Below are 13,606 nucleotides of genomic sequence, written 5' to 3'. Positions count from 1 at the left end.
GTCGTGGCAGAACGCCCCGCACTTCTTGCAGACGATCATGGCGCTGGTGTTGCAGCCGCACGTCTGCCCCGCCACGGGGTATGCCCCCGCCACCGGCTGGTCCCCCAGGCCACCCCCCGCTGCCCCCCCGTCCCCCGAGCGGCCGTACGCCGCCTCGCGGCGTGTCACCGCCTGCGTGCCGGGGTTGGGCCCGTGCGCCGCGAGGAGGCCGTAGTCCGTGTTCTCCACGTCGACGCTCGCCGGCCGGCCTCGCCCCCCTCCTCCACCTCCACGCCCCGCGCAGCTCACCCTGTGGTGGTTGGAGGGGGGGGCACTGGAGGCGCGCGGGGGGAACGACCCCCCCTTCCTGGGGTCGAAGAAGGGCTGGTGGTCCCCGACCCCAGTGCGCTGCACCAGGATGTACTGGCCGACGTGACCCGGGTTGTCCACGATCTGCGTTCAACAGGTTCAAAGTCCATCCAGCGTGTCGACAACCGATAATCACGGAAATACCGTAAAACCTTGCCAACAAAATTTTCAATAAAGTAATTTCCTACACAAGCTTCAAATAGTATATTCAAATAGTTTACAAATCCATACAAAACCAAGCACTATTAAAAAAAGTTTTTGTAATCAATAATTTTAAATTTATTTATCCTTAAGAAATATTTTATAAAGGATTAAATTTTGATGAATGCACACTGGACCCCGGCTCAAAAATTTTTCAAGGGATCAAATAATTTATGCTTTATACAATGGAAATACTGAAAAATAGTGTAAATAAAATGAAAACTTTCTTAAAAAAAAGTTATACTTTATAAACGGATTGTACAACACAGAGGCCACAAAAGGAAGAAACAAATTAATGCAAACTAGTTACATACTATTTTGTAAAAATCCACAAATATTGTGTTAAAAATAAGAATTTTTTTAGAAAAATTTTTTCATAAAAGTATTAAAGAAATGTTAAATGTTTGATGGGCTGATACAAGTGATTAATTACCAACAAAACTTCTTATCAAAATACCTCACGCCAATGTTGAATTTAAACCATTCCAAAACAATTTATTTACTGGTATGACTCCCATATTTCCAGGCACATTCTTACTACGTACTGTTACACAAGTCACAGCCTGCAAACATATACTGAATCTATGCATGTACCTATTTACTTGCTCCCATGGGGAGGAAAATTGTTTCTGATATAAATGTGACAAAACAACTGAAATATCAGGCAAACCTGATGGGTATCAAAATTATATATTTTTGTTTTATTCACAATGGAGCAGGTACTATTTGATTTTCAGTATTTTTAAAAGTAAAAAGTTGTCATCATAAGGAAAACAGTAGAGGAATATACTGTTTTAGGACAATTAATAAACAATATCATTAATTCCCCCCCCCCCCCCAAACTTGTGAGAATATTAAACTAACATGATGTTATACTGTTGAATTTGAAATGGTTTGGTTCAGCACTAGTTGATACCATAATGTAAACCTAAAGTCTGTGAATTACAGTTAAATAATCGCTGTCTCTTGCTTTTACTGCAATGTGAGGCACAATGTCTTAAAAACACTCGAGAAAGATGATCAAGTTTTTATTTTAAATTTTCTGAAAATAACCATAACCTTAGAGCTTTCAAGTTTTGAATGTATCACAAGCATACAGTAATTAAGGTGACCCCTTAAGCCAATATATATTGACTCAGAAATGATCTCTAGAGAATTATCTCTATTGAGCCGCACTATCTGCAGTGTGAAGGACGAACTACAATTCCTCTGCTCCGACACTCACATAAAAAGCATGTCATACCAGCAGCACCTTAAAATGGACCAAATTTCATCCATGCCCACTCGTTTATATAAAGCAATGACAAATCGTGCCCGTGACAGACGGAAAACAAGAACCGTGTTGAGAGCTACTGGAATTCCTCAGCAAGCGTTTCAGCCCACGTGTTCTTGCCAAGAACCAACCCAATCTGCCGACCGCACCACGGGGCCCTCGGAACCTTACACTTATGCCCTGCTAGGCCTGTTCCGAACGTCCTGCCTACGGTGATGTCCACTCTTCGAATCCTGCCAAAGGGCAACAGCTAATCGCCACATCACAAGGGGCAAGCCCCAAGGAAACCGCAGCAGCCGTAAATCACATTCACTCCAGATGGCAAGATAACAGAAGACAACACAACGATTCAAGGGTTGCTACAATCTTGCAATTCTGAAATTTCCTTATGCTTCAGGGTTTTCCAGACTGGACAAATTTTTCCCAGACTTTTCAAAACTGGGTAGGATGTGCACCTCATGGTGTTTCAAACTTTGTTATTGGTTACCAGACCAGGTTGAATACATGTAAGCTGTAAACACATTTCTACAATATATCTTATTTTCCTGTAAGAAGACACTATAAACAGGGTGTCTACCAGATCAAGTAAATGAAATTCCCTGATTTTTCCAGGTTTTCCAGGTCTAAAACTGAATTTTTCCAGGTTTTCTTTAACACAATTATGACAATACACTTAACTGAAAAAACTGCATAACAGTACATTCACGGGTTTCAAAATATTTCAACTCACTTAAATTAGTAAAAAAATTACCTTCTGTCAGACGTGGCCAAAGTGACTCAATTAATGGCAAATAAAACATGCTGCTACAAAAATTTCACACACTTACTTTTGCAAAAACATTAGTAGGTAAAAGGGGCTAACCATCAATTTCGCAGCGACTCAACTTTTGCGTCTATTGCACTTGCTTCGGAACGAGCCAAATCCAACACTCGAGCCTTCTTCAACTGCAATGCCTTGTACGCCTCTTCAACTCTTCTTTTTTCTGCCTTCTACTTGTCTGCAGCTTCCTTTACTCTTTGTTTTGTTTGCAGGGCTTCCTTACGCCTACAAATAGCATTTCTTACATACTGTAACATGAACTTGGTGATAACATGCTCTACACCTACAGAACATTGAACAAAGTCGTACACTTAAATTTGTGCAATCAGTGTTTCTTCCTGCAAGTTTTCAGTCAGCAGATTAGAATTCACTGAAAATCCTCTTTCCAATTATGCATTTCCATGGGAAAGTACCAACATCATCCTCACAAACTTTAGGGTCTGTTTTGGTAGCTACTGTATGTGCCTTACGAATGAGCATTCACAAGTGATTAAGGCGCGCGTCTTCTCGAGAAAAAGACGAGAACGGTGCTTCAGAATCTTGCGAGGAACATACCAACTGACATGATCACTCATTGTTATCAGTTTCTTGTCCTGCTAGCCACCTGTTTCGAAGACAACATTCTAAACTGTACTTCAAACGCTGTTTACTCACACCCGAATTTAAAGCCACAGATGGACATAAGCAGGAAATTCCCTTGGTAAGTTTGTACTTAAGGGGACTTTTGTATTGAAGTTTTTTTTACCATAACCTTTGGACAAGTCCTAACATCATTTTTCAGTAACAGGACAGACTTTACTGGTACTTTCTCTTTCTTGATGGCATGGTGTACTGCATAACCCAACTTGATATTGTTAGCAGTCAATAGATTTTTCTAGTTACCTACATCCAATCGAGATACATTGCGTTTCTCCCTAAAGCTCTTCAGTAACTCTGGTTTCACAAACTTTCCTGCCAAAGCTAATAAAATGTCTACCAGTGAATCATAGAGAAAAGGTGCCATGGGTGCTTCACTTTGGAACATTGTAAAAAACAATTCCAGCTCTGATGCCAAAGAGTGGAATCAGACCTGACAACATTCAAATTTAAAAAATCATGAGGTCCTCGATAAAAAAATTTAAGGCTCATAAATACAGGTAGGATATAAAAAACAACAAATGAGAATCTTTAAATTTAAGTGACATACCTGTACATATGTTACATGGTCTCTGCTTCAAAATTTATTTCAACAAATTATAGGTTGCAGATTTAATTTAGTTGAACATAATTTAGCGCTGTCGTGTAGTGATCATGCAGGGCCGCAAATAAAAAAGATGTAAAATAACATCCTGCTCGTGTAACACTATTATCACTGTTCACAGCAAAATTAATTTTTTTATTGGAAGCAATACACTTCACGTGTTAGTTGTGTTTTTTTGTAGCGACATGTTTCACAATGTCTCCTCTTCCACTATGCGAGATAGAAAAATCAGCACGGCACATGCTACAAAACGCAAAATTGCTTCCTTTACGTGACTCGAGTATTGATGGAAACTCGTTACTGTAAGCTTTCGTAAAACTTGTTTTGTAACTTTTATAAACAAAATTTTGGGCCCCGAAAAATCGTGAGGAAACAATATTTTGGCGTGAGGGCGTGAGATGGACCTTAAAATCGTGAGCCTCACACCAAAATCGTGAGAGTTGGCAGGTCTGTGGAATAATGTCAATTTTACTTCTAGAAGATTATCTTCAAGAGTACTTTTCACTACATTGAAAGAGACAGATGAAATAGAAACTTCACTAACAAATTTCTTTAGGTGGGGTAATGTTTTCATGGCACGCTCAGCAACTGCAGTATTTTCTAACCATCGGATTTCTTGTGTAGCAGAAATTCCAGTTTTGAAAGCACCATGGACCATATGAAGCCCACAACTATTAATTTCTAGCAATGATGGCGAATCTTCACTAAAAGTGTCGGTGATACACATTTTTAAAGCTAACAATAATGCCCAGTTTATGTTGGGGGCATACATAGATACTTAAAATTAAACGCACCTGTCGGTATAATCCGAACGTGGGAAGCAATGCTGCAGCATGTCACGTCAGCAGGATAACAGACCAGCTTGAACCAGTTTGTATCACGTGATTTGACGCCACTTCCGAATCCGATGTTAAATAAAAGAAAATGGACGTGGGAACTGATTGTTATTTGCCATTCAAAAATAAAAATGGGAGGGGAGACACTTGATGCTACGTCAATGCAAGCTGATCAATAAAAAAAAACGTATTGCCAACTACAACCTACAAAACAAAAATTCCCTGATTTTTTAAAAAATCCCCCGATTTTTCCCTGATTACAATATTCCCTGATTTTTCCAGGTTTTCCAGGGTCGGTAGACACCCTGTATAAATCAGATATAGCCTACGTATATTGGTGTACTTTAACTGCCATCTGGAGCTTATTTTTAAGACAATTATTGTATATGCAAAGCTATGGTCCAATTTTATTGTAAAGACTTCTTTCATTCTCTAAAAATAAATTTACGGTTTAAAGAACAATTTCTGTACTTACAAAAATAAATCATACAAAAATGTATGCCGCCAAGTTAGGCAACACTAGTGTTTATGAATTTTCAGAGACAATGGGAAGGCCTTTGTTAAAAAATGCCAGTAAACGAAAATTGCTAATGTATTTTGTAAAAATTTAGGCCATGGCAAAATTCAGCAGGAAGTCAAAACAAATGGGCTTCAAGAATGAATTCTCTCAAAGTTCAGCAGCATATGTTATGTACATGTGGATTTCTGGTGATCTCACTTCATTATGAAACAATGCAACTGTTTAAATAATGGTTAAAATTAAAATGCTACTATTTTGCTACAAGAAACAGTTGACAATAGAATCTTCACGTGCATTTTCACTGAAAGTTAGGCAGTACTTGGTCTACACACATTTTTTGATGAAAATGTGAGGTCTTAAATTCTTTTTGAAGCAATCACTAAATAATATATAGGTACACTTCTTTGAGACAAACTACATTGTAATATGTCCATAGAATAATCTCTTAATTTCCTGAAACTGGCAAATGAAGAAAGTTATTGTACGCTTGCCTATAACTTCTGCTGTATGTGGCGTTACACTTTCTTGGATGAAAAAAAGGAGGGGGAAGGGAAAGGGTAGTGCTGAAGACACAGTGTGAGTGCTTGTGAATGTGGGAGCAAAGGCAAGAATGGAAGCCATAAAGTTGTGGAAACATGACAGAAAACGGGCCAATGCAAGCGTTCAACACCAGAACAGATCATGCAATAGAAGCCATATAGGCATACATATTAAGTCACTTATTTTTATCATAAATAATAATTTCAAAGATTATTTAATTTTTCCAGCTGGGCCAATATTCAGTAGTAAAATCTCTATCCAAATATTTACATTAATTATCCATTTTGATACGGAATCCTTTAATGAAAGTCAAAAAAAAAATTAAAGTTTAGATTTAAACAAATATTCAATTTACTAACAAATGTTCATTTGTTTTACACAAATTTACTCTACTTGCAATCAATAATTTACTTCTTCAATGAAGAATTTATTATTCAAAACATCAATTTAAATTTTTTATGTTAGGCATCATATCAATCAATTCATGAGGGGCAAAAATAAGGTGCCCTAAAATATAAAATATAAGATAACTTCAGACCTAGGATGACCACAAACACTTTACAAGCTTGAATATTAAAATGACTTTGAATGTCAGATGACGTCAACTGAGAGGATCGATTCTTAACCTTCCAGAAAAAGTTGAGCAAGGCAAGATATATTAATAACTGAGCGTGAAGAGATGCTGGCAGCAGTTATGAAATCAGGAACCACAAAAAAAAAAAATTGCTTCCATACCCATTAGAAGTGAAACTTCTCAGATACCGTGAGAATGTGTGCAAGTACACAAGTATACAAGTGTGCAAGAGTGCAAGTGAGTAGTGTTCAAGTACAGTAGAATTGCACAAGTATGCAAGTGTGCTATAATGTAAATATACCACTGAGCAAACACTCCTGAGCCCTTCCCTCGCTCTTCTGCTATTGTTAAGGACAATATTCACTGTGAAATGCGATAAAACCGAAATAACACTGAAAAGCACATTAATACACTATGTAGACCCAAAATGAAAGTTATATCATGGAAGTAAGTAGCATTTGACCGAAACTTAATTCAAATGATAAAAAAGTAATCTTTCAATGTTTGAAATTCAAGAAATGTCATTTCCGGACAAAAGATATTACCAAAATGTGTAGATCAGAAAAATTAATTTACTGTGGATATCTCGGTGAATCACTTTTAAACCACAAATGCTCACCAATTTATTATTGTTGTTCTGAATGTATCTGTATTAGATAAAGTTATTAAAAATTATTTTATCATAAAAAATGCAACATATAAATATTACCACTATTTTATGGAAATAAAAATAATAACTCTGACATTGTTTTAAAAACAAAATTGGATTGAAAATATAACCATAACATCTTGTCTTTAGCAATTATGCACCCCACTCCTTACAGTTGCACTTTACGTTTCCACTTTCCTTACGCTCTGATGTTTCTACTGTTGATGTACAACAAATGTAAAGACAAGTTCTGATGGATGCACAGCAACCATCATCCTGATTTTTAGGGCACGTCGACTATGACACAATGCAGGAAAATCAGTTCCGAATTGGGATGTGCCACTGTAGTATATTTTCGTGAGAAATGTTGATAGGGTCCAGTTCAAGTACAATTACTGATGGGTCAATCCAAGGTAGCACCAACAAAAAGGGTGACTCTTTGAACTTTGTGGATCTGTTCTAATCATGACTTCTGAAAAAAAAATGTTATTTCACAGTGGACTGGATATTTAGTGACCTCTAAGAAAATTATATATATTCGTCACATTTCTTGTGTATGTTTAGAGCTTCGACAAGTCTAGAATTTTTTTTGTGTGCAGTGTAACTGTTAGCAAGCAAACTAAAAACTGTGTGAATTAGTAAATTAAAAAAATTGACACTTAGGTACATTAAGGTGTTGGCAGCTACATAACACAAAATTTGTTACATTTTTAACTTCAGTTGTTAAGGAACATGACCACTTTTTTTTAATCTGTAAATAAAAACTGAGTATATGTAATAATTTCAATATATTATCACTCTTAGAATTATGGGAAAACATTTTTTCCCTAATAAATAAATAATTTCAATCTCAGAGCTATTTTTCATTCTTATTGTAAACCCTACAACATCTATAACCTTACTACTTGAAACAACTAATCATATGGGTAAAAGTTAACATTTACCTACTAAACTACTATTTTGCTAGTCCTAATGTCTGTAAAATTTACTGACCATATATGAACTGAACATTGTAACACCTGCAAACATCTTTTAAACTAATCAATTGCTTAACTTTCTCTACATACAGCAAACTTTTTTTTAACCAATTCATTTTTTATATAATTCAGGAATCACAAAAAAAACTTATTTTGTTAAATTACACACACATGTGTGTGTATTATTTATAAAGTGAAAACTTAAAACAAAATCTATTTTTAAAATATCATTTAAACAAGCATTCATTCTGCCATAGTTTTTTTTTTAATTTGAGTGGAAATGAAAAAAAAAAAGTCTGCCAAAATGTACGTAGTTTTCTCAACCTTAAAATTAATCTAACTTATCATTACATTTTAAATTTTTATCCGTGTACCGCATACACACAATTATAATAATTTACAAAAATACAACAATGTCATACATGCAGTATCACAGACATGCATTCCCAATGAATTGTGAAGAGTACTACCTCCAACCTCAACAGATGCTTTGCAAAGTTTACAACTTAATGAAGAACTGATATTATTTAGTTTTAGCTGTTTCTACACTCTAAATATTATTCCTTTATCTAATGTGAAACATGCTCTAGTCATAATTTATGAACCAACATGGCTTTAGTAAGAAACACATAGATAGTATAATCATTAACATTGTAGATCTTCATGCAAACAAAATTAAATTCTATCTAAACACACAAGAAAAAGCTAATCCTAATACTGTAGTAAAACATTGAAAAATGTTGAGCAAATATTCAGAAGTGATAATGATATAAAAAATTTTGGAATACTCATTTTTGATAAGAAATTTAACAAGAGTTTATTACAAATTATTCTACTGATTGAAATAAACACTCAACTACCTTCTCTCAGAAAAAAAAAAAATATTTAAACAATAAACTTCATACCATAAAAGTTCAAATTCATGAAGTTGAGCAAGTTGACCTCAGATATATAATGCGCTACAGTTAAGGATTCCATAAAATATAAATGCTACTGAATAGTGAGTGACCTCAAATGTAAGAGGAAACTAGAACAGAAAGCAAATTTCAAATTTAAGACATCCATTCACGATGACCTCGAAGATAAGATACTTGAACAAATGACGACCTAAACTGCAAGGGGCCCTAGAGTAAAAATAAATTGTAATATCAGTCATCACAAAATTTAAAAAATCTTCATAATGACCTGATTTCCATTACAATTTCACTAAGACTTGCATGAAATGTCTACTTTTGATTCCAATGTCATAAGATTTTATATAATTACTATTTGCATTTTAAAATAAAAAATGCATTAAAAATAAAATTTTTATTAAATGCCCAGAAAAGCTGAAGGTCAATCTTACGTGCAAAAAAGCTGAGAAAAGGAACATTTCACTTGTATCCACACAACTAGTAAAGACAGATAAATATGGTGCTGCGACCCATACCTAGAGCCAAGATTATATGGTTTTATGCGAAATCGCGAATTTTCACGCAAAATTCATCCCAAACCGCGAAAAATGCGAAATGTTTTCTAACCACAAATAAACACCTCAATATTGATTTAAATCGTTAACTACCGACTATTGGTTGATTGACAAAAATTCCGTATCTGTTTGTAGAAGAAATGGTCGTCATCCAACTGCAGTGTGGTGGTTATTTAATGCGTTAATTATTCATCTTAAAAAATTACAAGATATCACAAAAATTGACGATTTCACGAACAAAAAAAGATCGTTATCGGAGTTAGGTTAGAGTTTTTAAACGCATCTAGCCACTAGAGATCATGCAATATTAACAACTGACGATCGTAAACTTAAAATTATCAAGTTAACAAACACAACAACGTGAAAAATCTCAGCGCCTTGTTTGCTGTATCCTTTGAAAAATACACGTGAAAAAAAACTGCATTCATTAAATAAATACGTATGAAAATAAAATAAAAGCGAACATTGATATTTAATGATCACTTAATATTTAATGAAATTTCACTGTAACGCAATTTTGTGTGCTTGTTGAATAAGCAGTTTACCGTGAAGCCTTCATTTTCATTTCACACTTCACAGGCGAGAGTGCCAAAATCGTAACATAATCGAAGTTTTCCGATCGCTAATGAAAAAGCACCATATTGCAAGGATTTATTTATTTTACGGTCATTAAATATTTTAAATAACGCTTACCTACCCAACCCTCCCGGAAAATAAATAAAAACATTTATTTCACTGACCTGACATAACCTAACCTTTTACTTCGGGTTGAGTATATGGCTCTCTCGCCTGTAAAAAGTAGGCTTCCCGCGGTTTATTTTTTCGCTAAAACTTCAGTAAATACTAGTTTTTGGTACCTCCGGACTTTGTTTACAAATGACGTGCATAAATGAAAGCTAAATTTCTTAATCATGCCGAAAAATAAAGCTACTGCGGCATCACGTGCTGACGAGTTTAAGAATGAGGGATTATATGTCAGTGACGGAAAAATACTTTTCTGTAAATATTGTAATTGCCGTTTGGAGCATGAACGTAAGGACACGGTAAACAAGCACATAATTAGCGACAAACATGTAAAAGCTAAACGATCCCCATGCACTTTGAAACGACAGCTTTCTATCCCAGAAGCAGGAGTGGCGCAAATATGCGCAAAAAAACAAAAGGAAGATTTTGTTCTCAAAACTGTTGAAGCCTTTGTAGCTGCAGGTATTCCTCTTGAGAAACTTGACAACAGCAAGCTGACTGCATGGATGCAGAAGCATGTAAGTGGTGCTGGTGATCTTCCAACAGCGGATTGGATGAGGAAAAAGTACATTCCCCTACTTAGAGAGAAAAAAGAAGTGGAAATCAAGCAGCAGCTCTTGGGGCAAGATGTGGTCATACTCGCAGATGAAACCACTGACAAGAGTAATAATTGTGTTTTCAACATCTTGTTTAAAATTCTGAAACCAGGTGCTGAACAAGATGTTATCTTAGGGGCTTCTTGTGTCCTTGATGCAGCAAATGCTGTTTGTTGTTCTCGGGCAGTGATTGATGTATGCTACAAATATGAAGTCAAGGAAGAAAACATAATTGCGTATGTTACAGATAGTGCCAGGTACATGACAAAATCTGCTGGTACCCTTGAAGGTGTATTTGGTGACCACATGTACCACATACAATGTTGGGCCCATAAAGTAAACAAAATGAAAGCGGATTATCCTGAATTTGCAGCTGCTGCTTTAAAGTTAATATGGATACCTGCAACGAATGTGGACTCAGAAAGATCTTTTTCTAAGTATTCTGTAGTTGTAAGTGACAGAAGAAGATCTCTAAAACCAGAGAATGCTGAACTGCTGACAATGGTGGCTTTTTCCTGAGCTTAATTATATTGCATTTATAGAACAAAAGTTTAACTGTAGTTTCTATTTTAATTAATTTAGACTCTCTCCTGAACTCAGGAACAGTACTTACCTGCATAAGAATACTAAATATTTTAGTTGTTAATTTTTTATGTACTCTCAACATAGTATTGTTTAATGTGCATATTTTAAGTCTCTAACCACGAATTATTGAAGCATTTGATCAAGGCAGCTCTGCTAGGTGTGTACATGTTATTACATGTGTTTTAATTTTTTATGACGATAAAGACGAAATCCACAATTCTTAATGACGAAAAGTCCTTTTTCATAACACCATAAAATCTTGGCTCTACCCATACCATATGCAGGGGCGACAGTGATAATGTTAGATATTTTTTGCCCAAAATTAAAGGTACGGCCCAATTGAAGGGGCGACCCTTCTGCCGATAAATATGGTATATGAATGCAATAAAACATAGCTTCTGCCATATAAATGTGTCATTATTAGTGATTTCCAGTAATCTGCTGTGTTCAGTAATCCGGCAGTGCTCCGGTCCGACATACGCCGGATTACCAAGAGACCACTGTACTTCATATAAAATAGATTACAAAATTCTACATTTGAAAGTGAACATTTCCAAGCAAAATAAAGGAGAGGAAAAAAAAAAACTGAAATGTTTGAACCGCTGTGTTGAGTATGAATGTAGCTTCGAAATGTGTGCTGAACATGTGTGATCATAATATTTTTCCATGCTGTCTGCGTGCTACCGCAAAGTAGCCTAGGCTTAAAAAATAGCAGTACTATAAAATTAATTCCATATTTATATGCATTTAACTGAATAAACAATAATGCCCTAACAATTAGCATGAATACGGATCACTGAAAATACTTAACAGATCCTGTTATTTGGTCAGACTAACTGACAAAGATCTTTTCTTTTACAGTGATAAGATTTCATTTCAAAATGCTACAAATTTCTTTCATTCACTTAAGTATAAGTAGTCAAGATTTAAAATACCTTGACAAGAATTCTGTGCTAGAAAAAAATATTTATATAATGTTAATCTAACTAAAGAAAAAATTTTTTAAATAATACAGTTTTTATAGTTTTTAAAATGCAAAGTTAAGCCAATATAAAAGTTAAAGTCATAGTTATCACATTGTAATGAATAATTTTACAAGTTTTAAATTTTTTTTTTTTTTAAATAATGAAAGCATAGAACAGGAAACTAGTTAAAAATATTGATATCCACTATGTTTGCAGACATCACCAAAAAATTGTTAATAAAAAAAGTTTAAATGATATTTACATTGGCAAAATACTCTATGTAAAATTTTAGAAACTGAACAGCTGCATAGTACTTATGAGGTAACTTATATGTTTACGATAAAATTCCAGAGCCAAACCCAGATGCAGGAACAGAATACAACAATCACAAATGAATTCTACGCAGGAAGTATCCCATGGCAACAGAGTGAGGTCGTGCAATGAAGGGGGCACACAAGACCCGGTGAAGGGCAATAATCAGAAACTAACGTCCACCAGACAAAACGCAGTGCATCAGTCTACCAGCTACTCGTGTGGGGAAGCATGCAGAGCTGCGCGGAATGTACCTCAGGTGCGGCCGGCACTTGCGTCGGAGGCAAAACTGCCATAGAGACCGGGATGCCTTGCGACGAGGTGAACACGTGTCTCACGACGACGGGCGGCGACGGCTGGCGCTGCTGGTACACGCCCGTGCGAGAACTGCTCACTTTGCCCTGCACCTGCGCCGGTCCCAACCCATTGTTCAGGCCGGGCGGGAAGTTTCCGGGCGCCGGTAACGGCGGGGTGAACGGCTTGCCGACGGCCCCCCCCGCGCGACGAGGTCACCAGGCCGTACTGGGTCTGAGCCGTCGCGCGCGGCGGCAAACAACAGTCCGGTTTTTTCGACGCCGAGCCGGTCCCGCCCGGGGCGTTGCCGTTCGAACCGGCCGCGAGCAACGATGGCGGCGGCTTCAACTGACACCGCAGCTGGTCCCGGTTCGGACTGTTCTGGATGACGGCCTGGCAGATCTGGTAGCTTCGCTCCAAATTCACTGCGCCGGGCGGCGGTTTGCTAGCCGAGCGGGAATTACGACCAGAACTTCCAGGCGTCACCTGCAAACGGGAGACACTGTCCACAGTCAGCAAGCGAGAACACACCATCCAAGTATCACTGACCATTTCATCACAAGAACCAACGTCTCGGCCTCTCGACTTCAGCACCCACTACGTCCGTTAAAACTGCCTAGAACGGTTAAGCGGTTCACCAGTTTCTAATGGTGTTGTTTTAAGT

General features: G+C 36.8%; 1 protein-coding gene across 1 annotated transcript in view; it reads right to left on the bottom strand.

The window, feature by feature from the left end:
* Positions 1–346: 346 nt before the first annotated feature.
* Positions 347–13,606, bottom strand: part of LOC134542127 (polycomb protein Asx-like) — a 44,995-nt gene continuing 31,735 nt past the window's right edge. The window contains exons 9-10 of the mRNA XM_063386091.1: positions 12,903–13,428; positions 347–432 (exon numbers count right to left, since the gene is read on the bottom strand). Of these exons, the coding sequence (XP_063242161.1) occupies positions 12,904–13,428 (525 nt within the window). The 3' untranslated portion in view covers positions 347–432; position 12,903. The remainder of the gene's footprint in view (positions 433–12,902; positions 13,429–13,606) is intronic.

The sequence above is a fragment of the Bacillus rossius genome (assembly GCF_032445375.1).
Source record: "Bacillus rossius redtenbacheri isolate Brsri chromosome 4 unlocalized genomic scaffold, Brsri_v3 Brsri_v3_scf4_2, whole genome shotgun sequence".
Taxonomy (NCBI): Eukaryota; Metazoa; Arthropoda; class Insecta; order Phasmatodea; family Bacillidae; genus Bacillus; species Bacillus rossius.
This window is presented reverse-complemented; position numbering and strand designations above follow the sequence as displayed.